Source organism: Hetaerina americana, unplaced genomic scaffold, assembly GCF_022747635.1.
Source record: "Hetaerina americana unplaced genomic scaffold, ioHetAmer1.1.p SCAF_1, whole genome shotgun sequence".
NCBI lineage: Eukaryota > Metazoa > Arthropoda > Insecta > Odonata > Calopterygidae > Hetaerina > Hetaerina americana.
The window spans coordinates 11757613-11774663 of NW_027286069.1; the positions used below are offsets into that span (position 1 = coordinate 11757613).

A 17051-nucleotide genomic window follows, 5' to 3' on the forward strand; every position below is an offset into this window, starting at 1 on the left:
ATATATATATATATATATATATAATATATAATATAAATATATATAATATAAATATATATAATATAAATATATATATAATATATATATATATATATAATATAAATATATATATATATATAATATAAATATATATATATATATAATATAAATATATATATATATAATATAAATATATATATATTATATATATATAATTAGTATATATATTGATTATTATCCAATTACATTATATTTATCTGAGTCGTCTTATGTCTCTTAGTGTCGATTATGCACTCCATTTATTATGCACACCAATATAACATATGGAGTGCATAATGTTCGTACGTGGATCATTCAATACGATAAGGCCTTAGGAAAAATAGAAAATCAAACTATTGTGGTGAATTATTTTTCAACATAATCTCCTGGAAGATCTATGCCCTTTCCCCAGCGTTTCTCCAACTTTATTAAGCCGTCCAAAAAGAAGGATTTTAGCATGTCCTCAAAATAGACATCTGTGTTGGCGATGACTTCATCGTTCGATGTGAATCGAACCATGTTCTCAAGTTTGGAAATGAAAAATTCACTGGGGGCCAAATATGGTGAATGTGGTGTATTTTGTAATTCTTCGAGCTTTTCCATAATTCCATAATATTCGCCATCGAAGTTACGCAGGTGTACTCATGCATTGAAAGAGATTTTTTTCTTTGCCAATTGGAGACGTTTTTTCTTGATTTATTCGCTCATCCGGTGCAATAACGACGCATCATACTCGCCATTGTTCGTTTGTTCTTTTGCAAGTAATCGACGTAGATGATTCCAGGGGCTTCTCAAAAAACCGTGGCCACCACCTTGTCGGCCGATTCCACCGTCTTCGCTTTCTTCGGAGCCGGATCTCCTTAAGAAACTCATTACATCGACTCTTCCGTTGTCTCTGGAATGTAGTGGTGTCCCATGTTTAGTTTGCAGATATGTATTGACGCAGGCAGAAACTCCTCAGGATTGCGACTGAATAGTGTCTAACTAGCCTCCGAATCGACCATACAATTGTGTTTATTCTCCACTGAGCACAAAGGCGATCCCATCTTGCCGAAATTTTTTGCACGTACAATTTTTCGTGCAAAATTGAAATTACTCTACCTTAAAATATACATGTGGCCTCAACTATTTCGCGAACTTTGTTTCGCCGACCACTGAAAACCATATTGTGGATATTGTCAATCATTTCGTAGGAAGTCACTTCCAATGGACGATCCGAACGAAGTTGATCACTTGTGGATGTACTGTCACGTTGAAACTCATTTACTCAATTGTAAACTTTGAGCGATATGTACTCACTTCTTGGTAACACAGAATGTTATTCACTACACACCTCGAAATGGACTGTAAGATAATTTACTTCGCCTATAACTATGTAACGTAATTTTTCCTTTTCAAGCTTTCTTAATTTAGCATTAACAAATGTATTTCATCTATTCAAACAATGTAATTTTTTCGAGAAGTGTCTAATTGTACCTTACAGTAAACCACTCCCGAAGGTAGAAGGTTATGGCGTAGAGAAAAATGTGCTGGACTGGATGAAAGACTTTTTCAATGCTCGCGTGTAGTGTAGTTCTAGGCGGTTTTAGCTCAAATGCAGTAGAAGTCACTTTATGCCACTATGGAAGTGTTAACCGACCATAGCGTATCAAAGTTATTAGAAGAACTAGGCTGGGAATCACTCACGGAGGGAAGGTTGAAATACAGATGAAACTGCCACCATAATTTAGAAGGAGGATAGGATAATTCTAAAAATTTGCTCAGTATCGAACAAAATTTGGTGGCGTAGAGCTGTTCCAATAACCGGCTCATGACGGAGCGTAACGAGTTCGCCTAAAGAGGTTTCGCAAACGAACTATCCGCACTCCGCAAAAGCTGGTAGCCAACTGCCACCGACCTACAGCCTTTCCTAAGACTACCCTCCCTCAAACCCAGCCAGAGAAACCTCTGCCCGCCCGGGAAAAAATAAGTCTTACTTCTTTTGGAACAGACATTGTACATTTCTCTCGGCATTTCTCGACCTTTCGAAGGCCGTCATTGTTAATCTCAGCAGATTGCGTCAAAAACCACTGTCCCACCTCTTGAATGGCGTCATTTGTGTTGTCAAATCTCCGACCCCATGGTTTTTGGAGTTCTGTGAATTAGAAAAGTCAGTTGGAGCGAGATCGGGAGAAAAGGACAGATGTTGCAAATTTTCAAAGTCGCATCGCTTTGATTGCCGGTCGCGCCGTGTTTCCTTCTGAAAAGGAGTCATTAATCGTGGAACCCAGCGTGCTGACACCTTTGACATGTGCAGTTCTTCGTGAATATTTTTCTGGTCCCATTCATCATCATTTTTTTATGGTTATTCTTCGTCCTAATAGGACAAAGTCCACTTTCTTCATTGTGGTAGCTTCGTCCGTGAGTGATGGTCTTCCACTACTTTAATCGTCTGTGAGGGCAATGTGGCCTGTTGGAAAATTTCTTTTCCACCTCAAAACTGTGTCATATGACTGGCTATTATTTTCATAAACGATCATCATTTCATCGTGGATTTGCTGTAACCTTTCGAATGAAGGAGCTTAATCACGCTCCAAGCCTCTATCTTCTCCATCTTTACGGTCAAAGATTATGTACAAATTATGCTAAATCAATGGAAAAGACATACTCTTCCTATTCAAATTACATGTCGAATGATAAAAATGCGCGCGGAGTAAATATTCGTATGGCATAGCCAATTGTGGCATTCGAATGAACAGTTCCAAGTTGCGCACAGGAATTGCAATTATGGTTTTTTTATGGGAGCCAAGGCCGACTACACCCATAAAGGAAACTATCATTCACAAAGAAACATATATTACACTTGCTAGAGAAAAAAGGTATATCTGCTTTAGAACGCATCCAGAAATGAATATGAAACAATGTACTGGTCTCTTTAGATGATCGTCATCATTAATTCAACTTATGCGACCGTATGATAACCTCGCCATGTTTATAAGGATTACAACGCTGTGCCTTAGGCGAGCATTAATTCCAGACTCCTTGAGACATTTTCCCCGGCGTTCGGTTGTATTCCTAGTACTCCCGAGTTTACTCCCAATTTCTCCAACCCATTGTGCAAGCGTTAGACATTTAATTTTTATTTGGCACCACTCAAGAGAATCAACTCAGATACAGTTGCGCTTGTTTTTTGCATCGTTGATTTGGTAATCTTCCAGAAAGAAGGGACAAAAAGTGTTTCGCGGCGCGTGCTCTTGACTACCCCCCAAGTCATTCTCCCTCCCCTCCCACCCACATTTGACTGTTATTTGGGGCAGGCTTTCCTTTCCTCTTTCGCTGCTTATGGGCGCTGCCAACTGGTGCCAACACAAATTTCAAAACAGTTTATGGATGAAGAGATTTTATGGAGTCCTGATTTGAAATCTGTTTGGCCTTCATTAAGCTTGTGGTCTGTATTATCACCCATAAATTGATAGCTAACGAATTTGATTATCTATAGGTCGCGAAAAAGCGCTTAATTGTTGATTTCAACGAAAAATAAATTTGTATAGTCTTCTTTATTGATATAATCTCATGAAATTAAAAAGAAGTTATCTGCCACTGTTAATTCTCATTAAATCGATCATGAAGCCTGTCGTTTCAAAATAAAGAAATGTACGGTGTGAAGAGACGAATGCACTTTGACAGATTTTTTAAAAGTAAATCATGCATAATCGAATTGTCATGCAATCAGCTTGACATGCATAATCGACATTAATACCAAATAATAATTAATTTTTTATGGGCTATAGCGAGCGCAGATTAATCATTTCACTTTCCAACTCCACTTCGCTCGTATCACATTTCGTCCGCATCACATTTCGCCCCATGTGGTCGAGGCTCTGTGCGTTTTAGTCATCTGAGGTCAAATGAAATATCCGCTAGGTAAAGTACTATCGCGAAAATAATTTCAAGAATAAATATTACTTACGGTATCAAAGTTTCCCTGAGGTAATCCTGAAATAATTAGGTGGAATTGGCTGGATTGAGGAAAGCATGGGAAGGCAGGGCCGATCCTACAAATATGGCTATGGGCTGTGTTCGCCAGGTTTTACTGGGCGTGTCTGCGACAGGGCGTGAGTACCTCCAAGGGTGCCGCCATCCCTCTGTTCCCTCCCCCTTCCTCCCCCCACGCCCACACCCGACCGGACCTTCCAGGATCCCACGTGGGCTCGATTGCTCTAAATTGTAAGTAACTCGTAGGGTCACCCAAAATTCTAATGTAAGGTTACCCAAACTTGGAAATAGGTAGAACACTGAAATTTTTTCACATTTTGCAAGCTCAATTGGCTGTTTTATTCCACGATCTAATAGGTGGTTGGTCCTCGGCTTGGCCCTCATGGAATTCCGATTCGAATATTGCACCGCGACGTTAGAAGAACATCGTATAATTGACGACGCATGAGATCTTGATTAAAATCGAATTTAATGCCTAGTATAAGAAGCCAAAGGATTACAGTTATTATTGATTGTAGTACAGGACAATTGCGAATAGTAAAGGATGAATATTAATAACAATAAAATCAATGCCTTGATATAAGAAGAAATGAGAAGGTTTGGTTCAATATTTAGGCCTGGAGGAGTAAACTAGAGAAGGCACAACATTTCAAGTATTTGGAGAGTATTTTGGGAGAACAATGTTCGTTACATTTTCGAGAGGTCCTGGAAAATAATTGTGAATGCGAAATAAATACCTATCTGCAAAGTGGGAGAAACAAACAATCGACTATTATTATTATCATAGGTAATCTACCGGTCAAGGTAGGTTTTGGATGGGAACAAACGACCAAATAGTTCTCTTGTCTCTCCCAACAAATCACTACCCAACATCCTACTCTGCAACAAGCTCTCCCTCTTTATCTCTGTTCTGTTCAACATCCATTTTCTATGGCTGCCCCTTCGTAGCTTGCCTTACATTCTCCCCTCTATCACAGTCTTCAGCACCCCACTGCCAAGCGATATGCTTTGATTTCATTTTTCCTGTCTCCTTATGATTTCTCCCAACAATTTCCTGCCCTCCGCTACCATACCTAGCCCTTCTTCCTTGGTTTTCCTTTCTATCCACTTCACCTTTTCCATCTGCCTAGACAGTACATATGCCGAGTAAAGACTTGTAGAAAAAAATGGTCAAAAATTAAATGGGGAACCTGCACTCAATGGCTCAAGCATTGGTTTTGAAAGTAAGAGGATAGGCATGAATGAGAGTTTTATAGTCAAACACGCATACATGATCTTTGTTTTAATATGAATATTCAAAACATCCACAAACTGAAAAAGTTGAAGTTATTGATAGGAGGCTTTTAAAATAAGGATGTGGATAAAGTGTGTTGCATGGAAATGAAAAAAAAATATAAACTTTTAAAGCTGGTAGAGGAAGAGAGAAGGATGCTGGGTGAAAATTTAAGAAGAGTCAATAGTAATCCCCCTAGTTAAGGTTCTAACTAGAAATTAGACATTTCCTGCTGAACTGTTAGTCTCTAAATGGCTTCAAATTTTTATATTGAGAAATAATGATCAGTCAAATAAAATATACTGGTGAATTAGGAATAATAATATAGGAACCTGCATCAGGTAATTTTGATTCAACTAGATTTAAAGGAAATTTTCATGTCCCTGTGAATACTGCAAAAGGCTATGCTTTTGGTTAGATTCTTGGGAGATACTCCGGGATTCTACCAGTATCCCACTAGATTCTGGCAAGACCTTTCTGCATCTTGCAAAATCCTGCCGGATATAGCAGAACCCGCATGAATGATCCTCTTCTATAAATTATTATAAATAATTTTAAATGGTCGCATTATGGGTGAATAATGTGGAATAAGGTGTCATTGTACGTACCTGTGTTTATTTTCCAATGCATTGTTGCATTTCACCTTCATAAATTGTGAAATGCTAAAATTACCATAAAATGCCTGTAACTTTTGAAATGTGTTACATTTTTCATCGGTAAGTCTCCTGAAATGACTTTGCAGTTACTAATCCATCTCTAAAAACAGCATCGCACCCTCCTCACATGGCATCTTGAGATGTGGGGGACTCCCTTCTTTCCCCTGATGCCAATGTCGCTTCACCTCCCTCCCCCCACCCTCTCTCTTGATGTAATGCAGATAGGTACGTTGCCAACCCCACCTTGAGCTTTTGGTGGAATTAGTGGTGGATTGGGCATCAACCCCCCTAGCAACAACCATGCACAGCTTAGCCATTGTCATGGTATCTTTTAGGGTTTTCTACAGTTCAGTAGTCCCATTGCACCCTAGTTTTATTATAAACTCAACTGACTGGAATTGAAAAACTGAAATTCAACTTACAAAAAAAGGGAATCAAATGCAATTGGTACCAATCACTCTAAATCCTCACCCTGCATCATGTGTACTCATAATACCCCTGCTTATGCTTTTGAGCTTTACAGTATATTTAAATTAAAAAATATGCACTATTTCTACCTAATGGCCATCATTGCTAAGCTTTATTATTTAAGGAATCATACTTATTTGTAGAAAAGATATGTTACCAGCATTAAAGACTATTTTTTATCTTGACCTTTGGAAATACTGTAACTCAATATGATATAAAATTGAGTTGTGACATTTCATTTTTATCCTTGTATTGATATACGTCGATAGACAAAACATTTTCTCAATCAAGTATAATGTTGATTAATAATGATATATAATAATAATTAATTAATTATTTTGGACTAATGTTGCCATTACTAATAAAATTTAAATATTTTTTCCAGGTTACTGGTTGGGGCACCTCGAGGAAATTCCACCTATTTCAGCCATAGTGATATTATTGAACCTGGTGTGGTTTACCAGTGTGCACTTGGAGGAAGTAGAGAGACTTGTAAGCCAATTCTCTTAGATCCAGAAGGTAATTATTATTTACAATACATATGTATTATTACACACATCGACCCTTTTCTCAGGGGATAACGGTATATGTATTTGTGTAGGATATTATTTTTGGAGGGATGTGGTAGCCCAGGGGTAGAGTGTTTGACTAGTGATTGGAGGGCCTGGAATTTATTCCCAGACAGATCTCTGGACACCTTCAGCTTCCCCGAGCAGAGTGATCTTTCGGAATGATCTCTCTTAGCCCTGCTAACATACTGCTAATAAATTAGTCATTAAACTATTCCAAAATGTTTCCATGTGGAAAATGTTATTCCAAGTAAGTTCAAGGAGGTAATTCCTCTAATTGGGTTGCGACTGATATGAATTAAGTAATAATATGCCTGTGATCAATATATATATATATATATATATATATATATATATATATATGTATATATATATATATGTATATATATATATATATATATGTATATATATATATATGTATATATATGTATATATATATATACATACATACATACATATATATATATATATATATATATATATATATATATATATATATATATATGTATATATGTATATATGTATATATATATATATATGTATATATATATATGTATATATATGTATATATATATATATATACATACATACATACATATATATATATATATATATATATATATATATATATATATATATATATATATATATATATATATATATATATATATATATATATATATATATATATATATACACATATACATACATACATTCAAACAGGAAATCCCACCAAACGGCGAACAAATAAATACTCATTTATATAGAAACAGATGTAAGGACAAGGGATAGGAACACACATAAAGGACAAACACAGGAGAGGTGGGGAAGGCAGAATCGAGCAGATCACGAATGGTCTAGGAAATATTGTTACATTCGTGATCTGCTCGATTCTGCCTTCCCCACCTCTCCTGTGTTCGTCCTTTATGTGTGTTCATATCCCTTGTCCTTATATCTGTTTCTATATAAATGAGTATGTATATATATATATAATTAATTAATACTATCCCTTGTCAAAAATAATCGTGAAATTTGTTTGACCAAGTCTTTTTAGGTTTCTTAACAAATAAGACTACTTTCATTAGCATCAGTATAGCTTAACTGAAAATTCTAGCTGTTCTATATGCTTTTGGCGTTATTTATAACAAGCTTCAAAATGTCCTTGACCAAGAGAAATCAAATATTAATCAATTTATTGACCTGACCTAGTCATTTGATTCTGTTGATAATTGTTTGCTCGTATAGCTTGAAAGAGCTATAATTAGAGTGTACACTGGTTTTTCAGTTTTCTGTGGGAATGCCACATGTCCAATCTAACTATGTAAAAAGCTGCTTTCTCATTTGGGGTACCTCAGAATACATTGCTAGGACCCCTTCCGTTCCTCATTTTTATCAATGACACTGGTCTTCTGCATTTTTGCTATGGAAAGAGAACAATATGCTTAAAAAAAGAAGAAGAAAAGCTAATATGCTGGTGGAAAAAGAATTTTATGCTATCCTGCAAATTGATCTGAATATCTTAGATCCCTGGTTCATAGCTAATCTTTAAAAATTAGTATTTTAAAACTAATTAAATTTTCTTCCATGAATCAGCTCACAAACTTATTGAGTACCATATATTTGTATTGCAGTAGTACCATATATGTATAGTATTGAGCCAATTTTAATTTAAATTAAATTAATTTTTCACTCGGCAATTAGTAATTGAAGAGATGTTTCTGATGACCTTTTTCCTAATACCTGCCTGATGCAAGTGCAATGAATTATTGAAAAAATTCTATCTCCTTTTAAATCTAGCATTTATGTACCAAAATCTGGAGAAGTAATAGGAAAAGATTAGTGCATGTTCATGAGTAATTGGATATTTGAGCTTTTAGATGCATATGCTTCACACCATGCATCACAGTTGTCTAGGGCTAGAGCTTAAGACTACTGGCCAGAGGGCAGGGTTTGATTCTCAGGCATACCTCCTCAAGTACGTTCGGCTGCACCCAAGTTGTGATTTTTCAGGTTCCAGATCTTCCTGGGAAACCATAGCTGGCACAGGGAAAGGAACTGGTACCCTTACCCTGATTTGTGAATTTCACTTGCCATCGGTCTTGGTACTTGGTGAACTTACTGGGTGTATATATTTGTCTTCAATGTCATGTCTAAGGGTTAGGTGGAAAAAGGGACTATTAGTCTCAATCTTGCCCAATTAAGTCAATAAATAAAATTTAAAAAATAAAATAAACTCTACCAAATTCCACCAAACCAACCTTTGGGTTGATTACTCTGGTTATGGTTATGCTTCACACCCTTCCCTTTTAGGGTAGACATTGTCAATAAAAGCCTGTTATTAGGTAACACTCACTAATTTCTTCCATACTCTACTTGTGTGCTTATTTCACCTTTGAAGCATTCATATTTGTCTCATGCATACCCTCCTCTTCCGGTTATTCTCCTGTAAAATACTCTTCTAGTCTTCAACCTAATTCACCCATTACTTTCCTGGTCTCATCCTTCCCCTATCAAATCATTAACTTATCTCAAATATCTGTTTGGTGATTGGCTCTCATCCATTTTCTTGTAACAAGACAAAACTGGAATAGTACATTCCTTTCATTATGGTTCATCACCAGTGCATCCATTCCACATCCTTTCATGACCAACTCCCTCACCTCACCCTATCTCCCTCACTCTCACCACTAACTCCTATCAAGTGCCCTATACTTACTGTTTTGTCTGCATGTATCTTTATTCTGGCCTAACATAATTTTAATCCCATACAATAATGTGAAGGTAATGAGAACTTTTGAATATTGACAGTTTTGCTGACTTGAAATTGACTTTTGCTTGTCTTTGAATGTTGATAGTTTTGCTGACAATAGTTTATAGGTGACATAGACTGGCATTCATTTTTTTATTAATTCCAAAAACAGCAACAATCTTCCTACTGACATATTTATGCTTTTGATATTTTCGTTCATCCTACCATCTTTGACAAACATTCTACCGAGATGTACGAAATCATCTACTTTTTAGATTATGTCACCATTTACTCTATGGGATCATTCTTACCATTCTCTTAATCAAACACAACTAATTTCAATTTGGATGCATTTGCCCTGTATTTCAATCATTCTCTTACCTACTGAAGGTTCTCTTACCTGGGGCTCCTTGTAGGTCTTTTGGACTCTCGATTGGCAACACTACACAGTCAAACTTATGGAAGAATGTACATTTACATATCCCATCCTAATACCTACCTCATCCTTGTAACCTTCTCTAATTCATTTATCCAGTAAACTTTTGAATAGCCATGGTGGCATTAAGCATCCTTGTTCCACATCATGCTTTATTTCCAACCAGGCGCTCAAGACCCTATTCACTCATAAACTTGTCTTACTAGTATTTTAATACAGTTCTTCAATAGCATTCAATAACTGAACTTCCACTTTATATTCCCTGAAAATGTTCCATGGCTTTTCTTGATTTACCTTTTGTAATACCTCCTATAAATTGACTTATGCATGGTAAATTTTCCATTGAATGTCCCTAAAATTATTTAGTATTTTCTTAAGGGCAAGTAAGTGATCCATACTCCTTTTGCCAGCCTTGAAACTGCATTGCACCCCAGATTTAGTCTGGAGTTCCCTTCTGTATTCTTTTGACCCACATTTAACCAAGCACATTCCCCAGAATATTCTCTAGATTAATTGTTTAAAAATCCTAAATTCTATCTTATTGTTTTACAAAGGTGCAATTTTTGCTGCCTCCCTATAGTTTGTGACAATTAAAATTTTCAAGTATAAATTAAACACTCCACAAAGATGAGTCCAGAGCCCTTACCCCCACACTTCAAAATTTCACCTGATATGCCACATGCATTCTCAGCTTTTCAATTTTTTGCAATTCTGACGCACTAACAAAGCATAACTTATAGTATTAAGTAGGATGAGGGAAACCATATGTTATGGGGGTTGCATTCTACTAGCTGGTGCCATACTTTAAAATAATTAAATAATACAGTCAAGTATTTTTAAGAAACAACACAGTTAACAAGTATTGCTATAAGGGGCAAAATTAACTGATAGCATTGTATCTTGAAAAGAGCAATATATTTGATGTTAGGGGCCAGTGGCCTCACAAATCTTTAAGATTGTCTAGCCTTTCTTCCTTGCTTGGCCTGAGCAAATTCTTATCCAAGAGTGAAAATTAAATCCCCTTTTGTGCTTCTTAGGCATGCTGTAAGTTTATAAATATATGGGTATTGTTCTATTAAATGAATTACGTTAAAATAATTTGTGAACTATTTAACTGTGATTTTATTTTAATTGAAATTTTCAAAATACCTTTATATTAATAGTATAACTTCTAAGAATATTTAATACCTATGTTCTACTTCCTTTTTGTAGAGACAATTCAGAATATTTATGTCCTAATTTACACGGGCAAATAACAGTTATGACTCTTCCAAGATGTTTCAATCCTCTGTCCAACTGAAATTAATCTGTTCTCTGAACTGCTCTAAACTTTTTCCTTCTGTAATCTTCACCAGAACATGCAGATGCATTTGTGAAATGGTAGTTATTAGGAGATCTTTTGAGGCCTATAATTTTATTGGATGGGAATTTTCATATCATTAGTATCCAATGAACTAAGCAGAAATCTTCCTGCAGAGCATCCCCACTTGAAAGAACCATGATCAGATCTGAGAGGTATTCAGACATATTTTTCTCCTGAGCTTTGTTCAATATCCATGCAGTATGAGGTAAAATATAAGCTTTGAAAAATATGAAATAATTTCAGAATACATGAATATTCTGTTGAATATAGCAGTCAAAATACCAATATACGGTCATTTAAAGTTCTAGTCATTCCTGTAGCTCGCGGGTAGAATTCAAACTGTCCTTTTCCAGAAAATCTTTAAAAACTGCCTTATATGCTGCATAGCAATTGAAAATTGTCAGCATGTTCCATCGATGATAATTCTACGTAGTTTTACTTGAACTATGGTATGGTAAACCCTTTTCCAAAAGTAACTATTTTAAAAAATTAAACAACTAAAGAGAGAATGGAATCAACTAAGATTTGCTGAGCGACATCATAGTGACTCATCAGGGAGCCAGGATATAGGAGCAGTCAAAGAAACAGCATTTTTTTAAGGCTAGCCTGAAAACACTATGCTGTAATCACAAATCTCCCATGATATCTGTGCTACTTCATGTTAGGTCTCCTTATTGATTGTATACTGGCAATAGCCGGGAGTCCAGCTGGCTGACTAGAGGCAGCCTTTGAGCAATTGATTAATCTTGCTGCTCACCACTGCTCAAAAAGATATACGATATCTTACACAGCTGTGAGCCTACTGAATGGAAGTCAATGTTTAGTATAATTTATATTTGGCAAATTTTTGGATAGGCAGAGTCTTACAGCCTTAAGAGCGCTTCACCTCTGAAAGAAACTGAAAATGATGAGATTCTTTAAAAATAAAATGTAATGTTTTGTTAGTATTAGAATGATTAATTATGCAGCATTATTATAATTAAAATAAATCAATGAGTTTTTATATTAGTCATAAACTTCATCATTACTGTTTTAATGATTTTCATCCTCTATATATTTATAGGTAATATTCATGTACATATTCCAAATCAACGACCTATGCACCATAAAAAGGACCATGCCTGGATTGGAGGATCTCTTAGTGTGCAAGGAGATGAAAATGGAAATATTGTGGTATGCAGAAGGTACCTTCTATGTTTTACATCACCTGAAATAAATCATTTATGCATATCAAAATAGTTAACACGCATTAAAAAAGATAGTTCAGCCCTACCCTTCTCATTGTCATCATTATAAATTAATTTACGGAGATTCCAAGCAATAAAATATCTTGATTGAGAGAGGGGATCACCAGTTTCTATGAAATGCATTTTATAAAGCTCTGTGCGTTTTTGCTCCATGTGTGTCATTGAAGGCTGTGGGGGGAAGTAAATTAAACTGTCATGTGTTTTGTAGTTTTTCTATTGATTATTTTGTCACTAAAGGCTGTTTTTCTACCACCGATGATAGCAATGTTATTGATCGCTTGGAGGCCAGCATTGAAGTTTGAAAAAGATGGGGAGATGTACATGAAAATGAAGCTAACACTAAATATGAAATATATTGAAAGTAATTAAAAAATCTAATGGAGCATATACTTAATCAAAAGTTGCACCAAATGAGTTTAAGAAACAATATACTGATGTTCAGGGAGTAATTGAGCAATATTTGTTTGTGCCCTTTCTCATTTGGGAATAGAAATTTGAAAATTATTATTTGCAGTGATAGCTTCTGAATTTTTATACCATTGTGGATTGGATGAAACACTTGAGATTTCTGATGATCACTTTTGAACTCAAATTATATATTCAGTACATGCGTATATAATACCTATGAATGAATAGGATATGAATTGGAAATTCAATGGATGCATGAAATTGAACCGTCAGCAGATATTCATGATAGATGGCAGCCAGCTCTTCTATGACTGTTGTGATGTTCTGCATGAAATGGCATTTTAAGTGAATGCCTGCCTTTCACCCTGTGCCCCATGGATTTTTCAGGGTGGATTGAAAAGAAAATTATTTTTAGAGAGAACATCAGTGAGTCACAAGTTGTAGTTTAGCATACCTGTTTCTTTTACAATATCCTAAGATTTTGATAGAGTATTTTATCCTGGCATCAGGGTCACGATTTTATAAATGTATTTAAAATTAATCATTCTGTATTTACCAATTAAGACTTGGGAATGCTTGGTATTCAATATAATTTCTGGTCGCTTTCCATTAATATTTGGTGGAGAAAGACTGAAAGAGAGCAGGAGTGTGGCCTTAGCTTCTTTACAAAAATTTGGCTTTCTTTTAAATATGAGTCTTGAAACTTGAGTCTATTGAGGATGGTTCTGTTCAAAGTTTTACAGATATCAATGCTATTATGTCTCTCCATTTTTACCTTTACAAACTAGCTTTGTGGACCACGCTGGAAAAATGACCTAAAGGAGTTTTATGCTATGAATGGTATATGCTATTGGCTAAATGGTTCCAAAGATTTTGACGAAGAAGTAACTCAACTAATTCCTCTCAGCAAAGTAGGTAAGTTGAAAGATTATGGTAAGCATGTATGGTAATCAATATAGATTTCATATGCACTTTTAGAAGCACCCCAAATAACTTGTGTTTTTAACCTCTTTGAAGGTCAAGTTTCACGTGAATCTAAGCAATTTACATCTGAGAGTCGTACCAATAGTAACAGCATGATTACAATGATGATGTGGAAGGAGAGTTGACTGATATTAAAGATTGAAACATAAAGGGTTTTGCAGCAGTCAATGTCACTAAGAACTATAACAAGCTTCACGAAAGTTGTGCATTTAACAAATGGAAGATTATTGAGTTGAGTACTACTGGAAAATGTTTTGTTCCTAAAACATTCACTGATAGTGGTGAGGGATCATCCCTTTTCTGGCAGCTACCTCTGTGAGGCTTGACCCTCCTAATTTAGGGAAGTAGTGATAGGTGTTGTCTCGTCGTAATTACTCTAAGCTAAGAGAATGCATAAATAAGAAAGTGAATTTAGATCTCCAACTGATTTTGCAATAATATTATTATATAAAATGAGAACATATTTTCAAAAAACTAAAAGCTTGCTATAAGAGAATTGGAAAGCATGGAAAAGGTGGCTACAGATGACCCAGAGAGTGATGGTAATACCTTCTTAGTAGTCTACCAAGGGAATGCAGAAGTAAGTACTTTCACTTCAATGCAATGGACAGACAATAAGTTTGGGGTTAATAGAATTAACCCCAGTCATCATATTTTGAAGTTAGGCTAATGCCTTTCATTCATCTTCCATCTCTTCAGAGGAATGCCTTCCTTTATTCATAATTTTAGTGGAAAAACAGTCAATGCAAAATCGGATACTGATGAAATTGATCTCAGGGAGTTGGAATTTCACAACTTCTGGAGTGCTATGCCTTGACAAACTTAAAGGCATTAATTGATGACCCATGCTGTAAATTTAAGTGTTGTCCCACTATTTATGTACATTATATTCAACGAGCCTCCTTGGGGTCATGTGACAAGGAGCATTAGAGCACCATCATGTAAAATTAGGTGAATGAGTTACAGTTCTCATAAGAAATTGAGATTTCAGGTAGGTTCTTTAAGCAATATTGTTGGTTGTTCCCATTGTGATCACAAGTGATAACAATATGAGATCATGACAAGAATTATTACTTTTACCGAGGATTTTAAATGTTGACAATGTTTATTTTAATCAAGCCACATAAATGAAAAAAGTGATTTGTTTCATGTGTAAGTAAAAGTCCTAGAGCACTGTTCATCCCAAAGTATTGACATAAATCCTTAGATCCAATAAATGTTAGCGACAAGAACAATCAAAGTTAATGCCATGATTCTCAATCGAGATTAAGCAATGATGCTTACAATATTAATAGGCAGTTGAACACATGAAAATGCATATAACAATCAATTAATATGGGATGCTTAAAAACCATTAATTACTTGAATTGAAAGTTGAATTTCACCATTTAACAGTTTTCATTAGCTATAGATGAAACTTTCTGGCCAGAAAATGTAACCTTATTTTGCTCCTTGATAAAGTTGATGATAAGCTTATGTCACGCCGCAAAATTGAGAAATTTCTTAACTAGTACTCGAAAATATATGATATGATAATATATTTCATCTTCAGTAATGAGACTCTTAATGACTCATGTAAGAACTTATTAAACCTTTTCATTTAGGTTACCAGGGGTATAAAAGTTATTTAAAAGAACAAAGGCTGACTCCAGGTCCAGACAGAAATCACACATTTTACTTTGTGTATGGTGAAGCTGGACTGTCGGTTGATTTTGTCAAAGTAAGTGGCATGATTCATTTTCCATGGCCATAATTTGAGCTTGGTATAATTTTTAATTATGTCAATTAATTATCTTTGCAGAATTCATCTGAAATAATAATTGGTGCCCCAGGAGTTTTAGAGTGGATGGGTTAAGTAAATATTATTATCATAATGATGATAGTGAAACATTTCCTTAGATATACTGATTTTTATTATTTTATTTCCATTTTGTTAACATAGATATATTAACTATATATTTTCTGTTTTGTAGGAACCGTTATCAAGTCCAAAGGAAATGTTGTAGAGGAGACAGGTGATGATGATTTTTTAATTCCTAACCCTGAACACAGGGGTGATGTCACCATTAGTACTTATTTTGGTAAGTAAATAAATGATTTTTTGAATTGATAACAATATCACATGTATTATTACATACCTACCTATTTGATAGTGTTTATGAATTACTCTTTTCTCTTATAGGTTATTCTATTTCATCTGGTCATTTTTTGAATACAGACAAGACATTTATAGTGGCTGGAGCACCAAGGGATGGCAATCTTAAAGGAAAGGTGAAGGATTTATTTGCATTCAAGAAATGTTGCAAAAGCATGAATGTAGTTATCCCTTTCCACATTCATATTTTTTAGTATATTGTATTGTTTCCTTGCTGTAAGCTTTTACACAAACATCTTTTTTATCATACAAAAATAATACAAATCCCTGGTAAGCATAACATAGCAACCAAATTTCAACACTATATAGATGTCTCACCATCAGTTTTATATCAGGGTTATTCTGTTATTTATGGACCATTGTGTGAAAAAGTTTGTGTCATTTTTACTGCACTTTTTCTCACAAGTCCTGTAGCCAATTATAGAAAAACTATCCCTTAACTCCACTTCAATGACCAGCTGTATGCCTTTTTCTAAAACTGTAATCAGAGGCTACAGAAAGGGAAATGAGGAGTTTTACTCTGGCGCAAGGTTGCTTACTGGGAAATTTGCAGAATATACGTCTACCGTCATGTAAATGGATTTCTCAGAATCAATGACCTCTGTGTTATAATAATAATCATTTATATTAATTCAATCACAGGGTAAATACCCATGTTGAAGGCTATGATCCTCCACAGTGTGTATAGCACTGATTCCGCCTGCCTCTGCTAACTGCAACCTCTTTCTTTTCTTTTCTCCTTGCTGAGCC

The 17051-nt window shown here is 35.2% G+C and overlaps 1 protein-coding gene across 2 annotated transcripts in view; it reads left to right on the forward strand.

Annotated features, from left to right (window-relative positions):
- Positions 1 to 17051, forward strand: part of LOC139688226 (integrin alpha-PS3-like) — a 60299-nt gene that overhangs the window by 19768 nt on the left and 23480 nt on the right. The window contains exons 2-8 of one of the 2 annotated variants that reach the window (XM_071585667.1): positions 6776 to 6909; positions 12571 to 12680; positions 13951 to 14077; positions 15751 to 15866; positions 15948 to 15996; positions 16120 to 16227; positions 16329 to 16417. In XM_071585667.1, the coding sequence (XP_071441768.1) occupies positions 6776 to 6909; positions 12571 to 12680; positions 13951 to 14077; positions 15751 to 15866; positions 15948 to 15996; positions 16120 to 16227; positions 16329 to 16417 (733 nt within the window). Of the gene's footprint in view, positions 1 to 6775; positions 6910 to 12570; positions 12692 to 13950; positions 14078 to 15750; positions 15867 to 15947; positions 15997 to 16119; positions 16228 to 16328; positions 16418 to 17051 lie in introns of those variants that run through there. The other variant, XM_071585677.1, reaches the window with a different exon arrangement.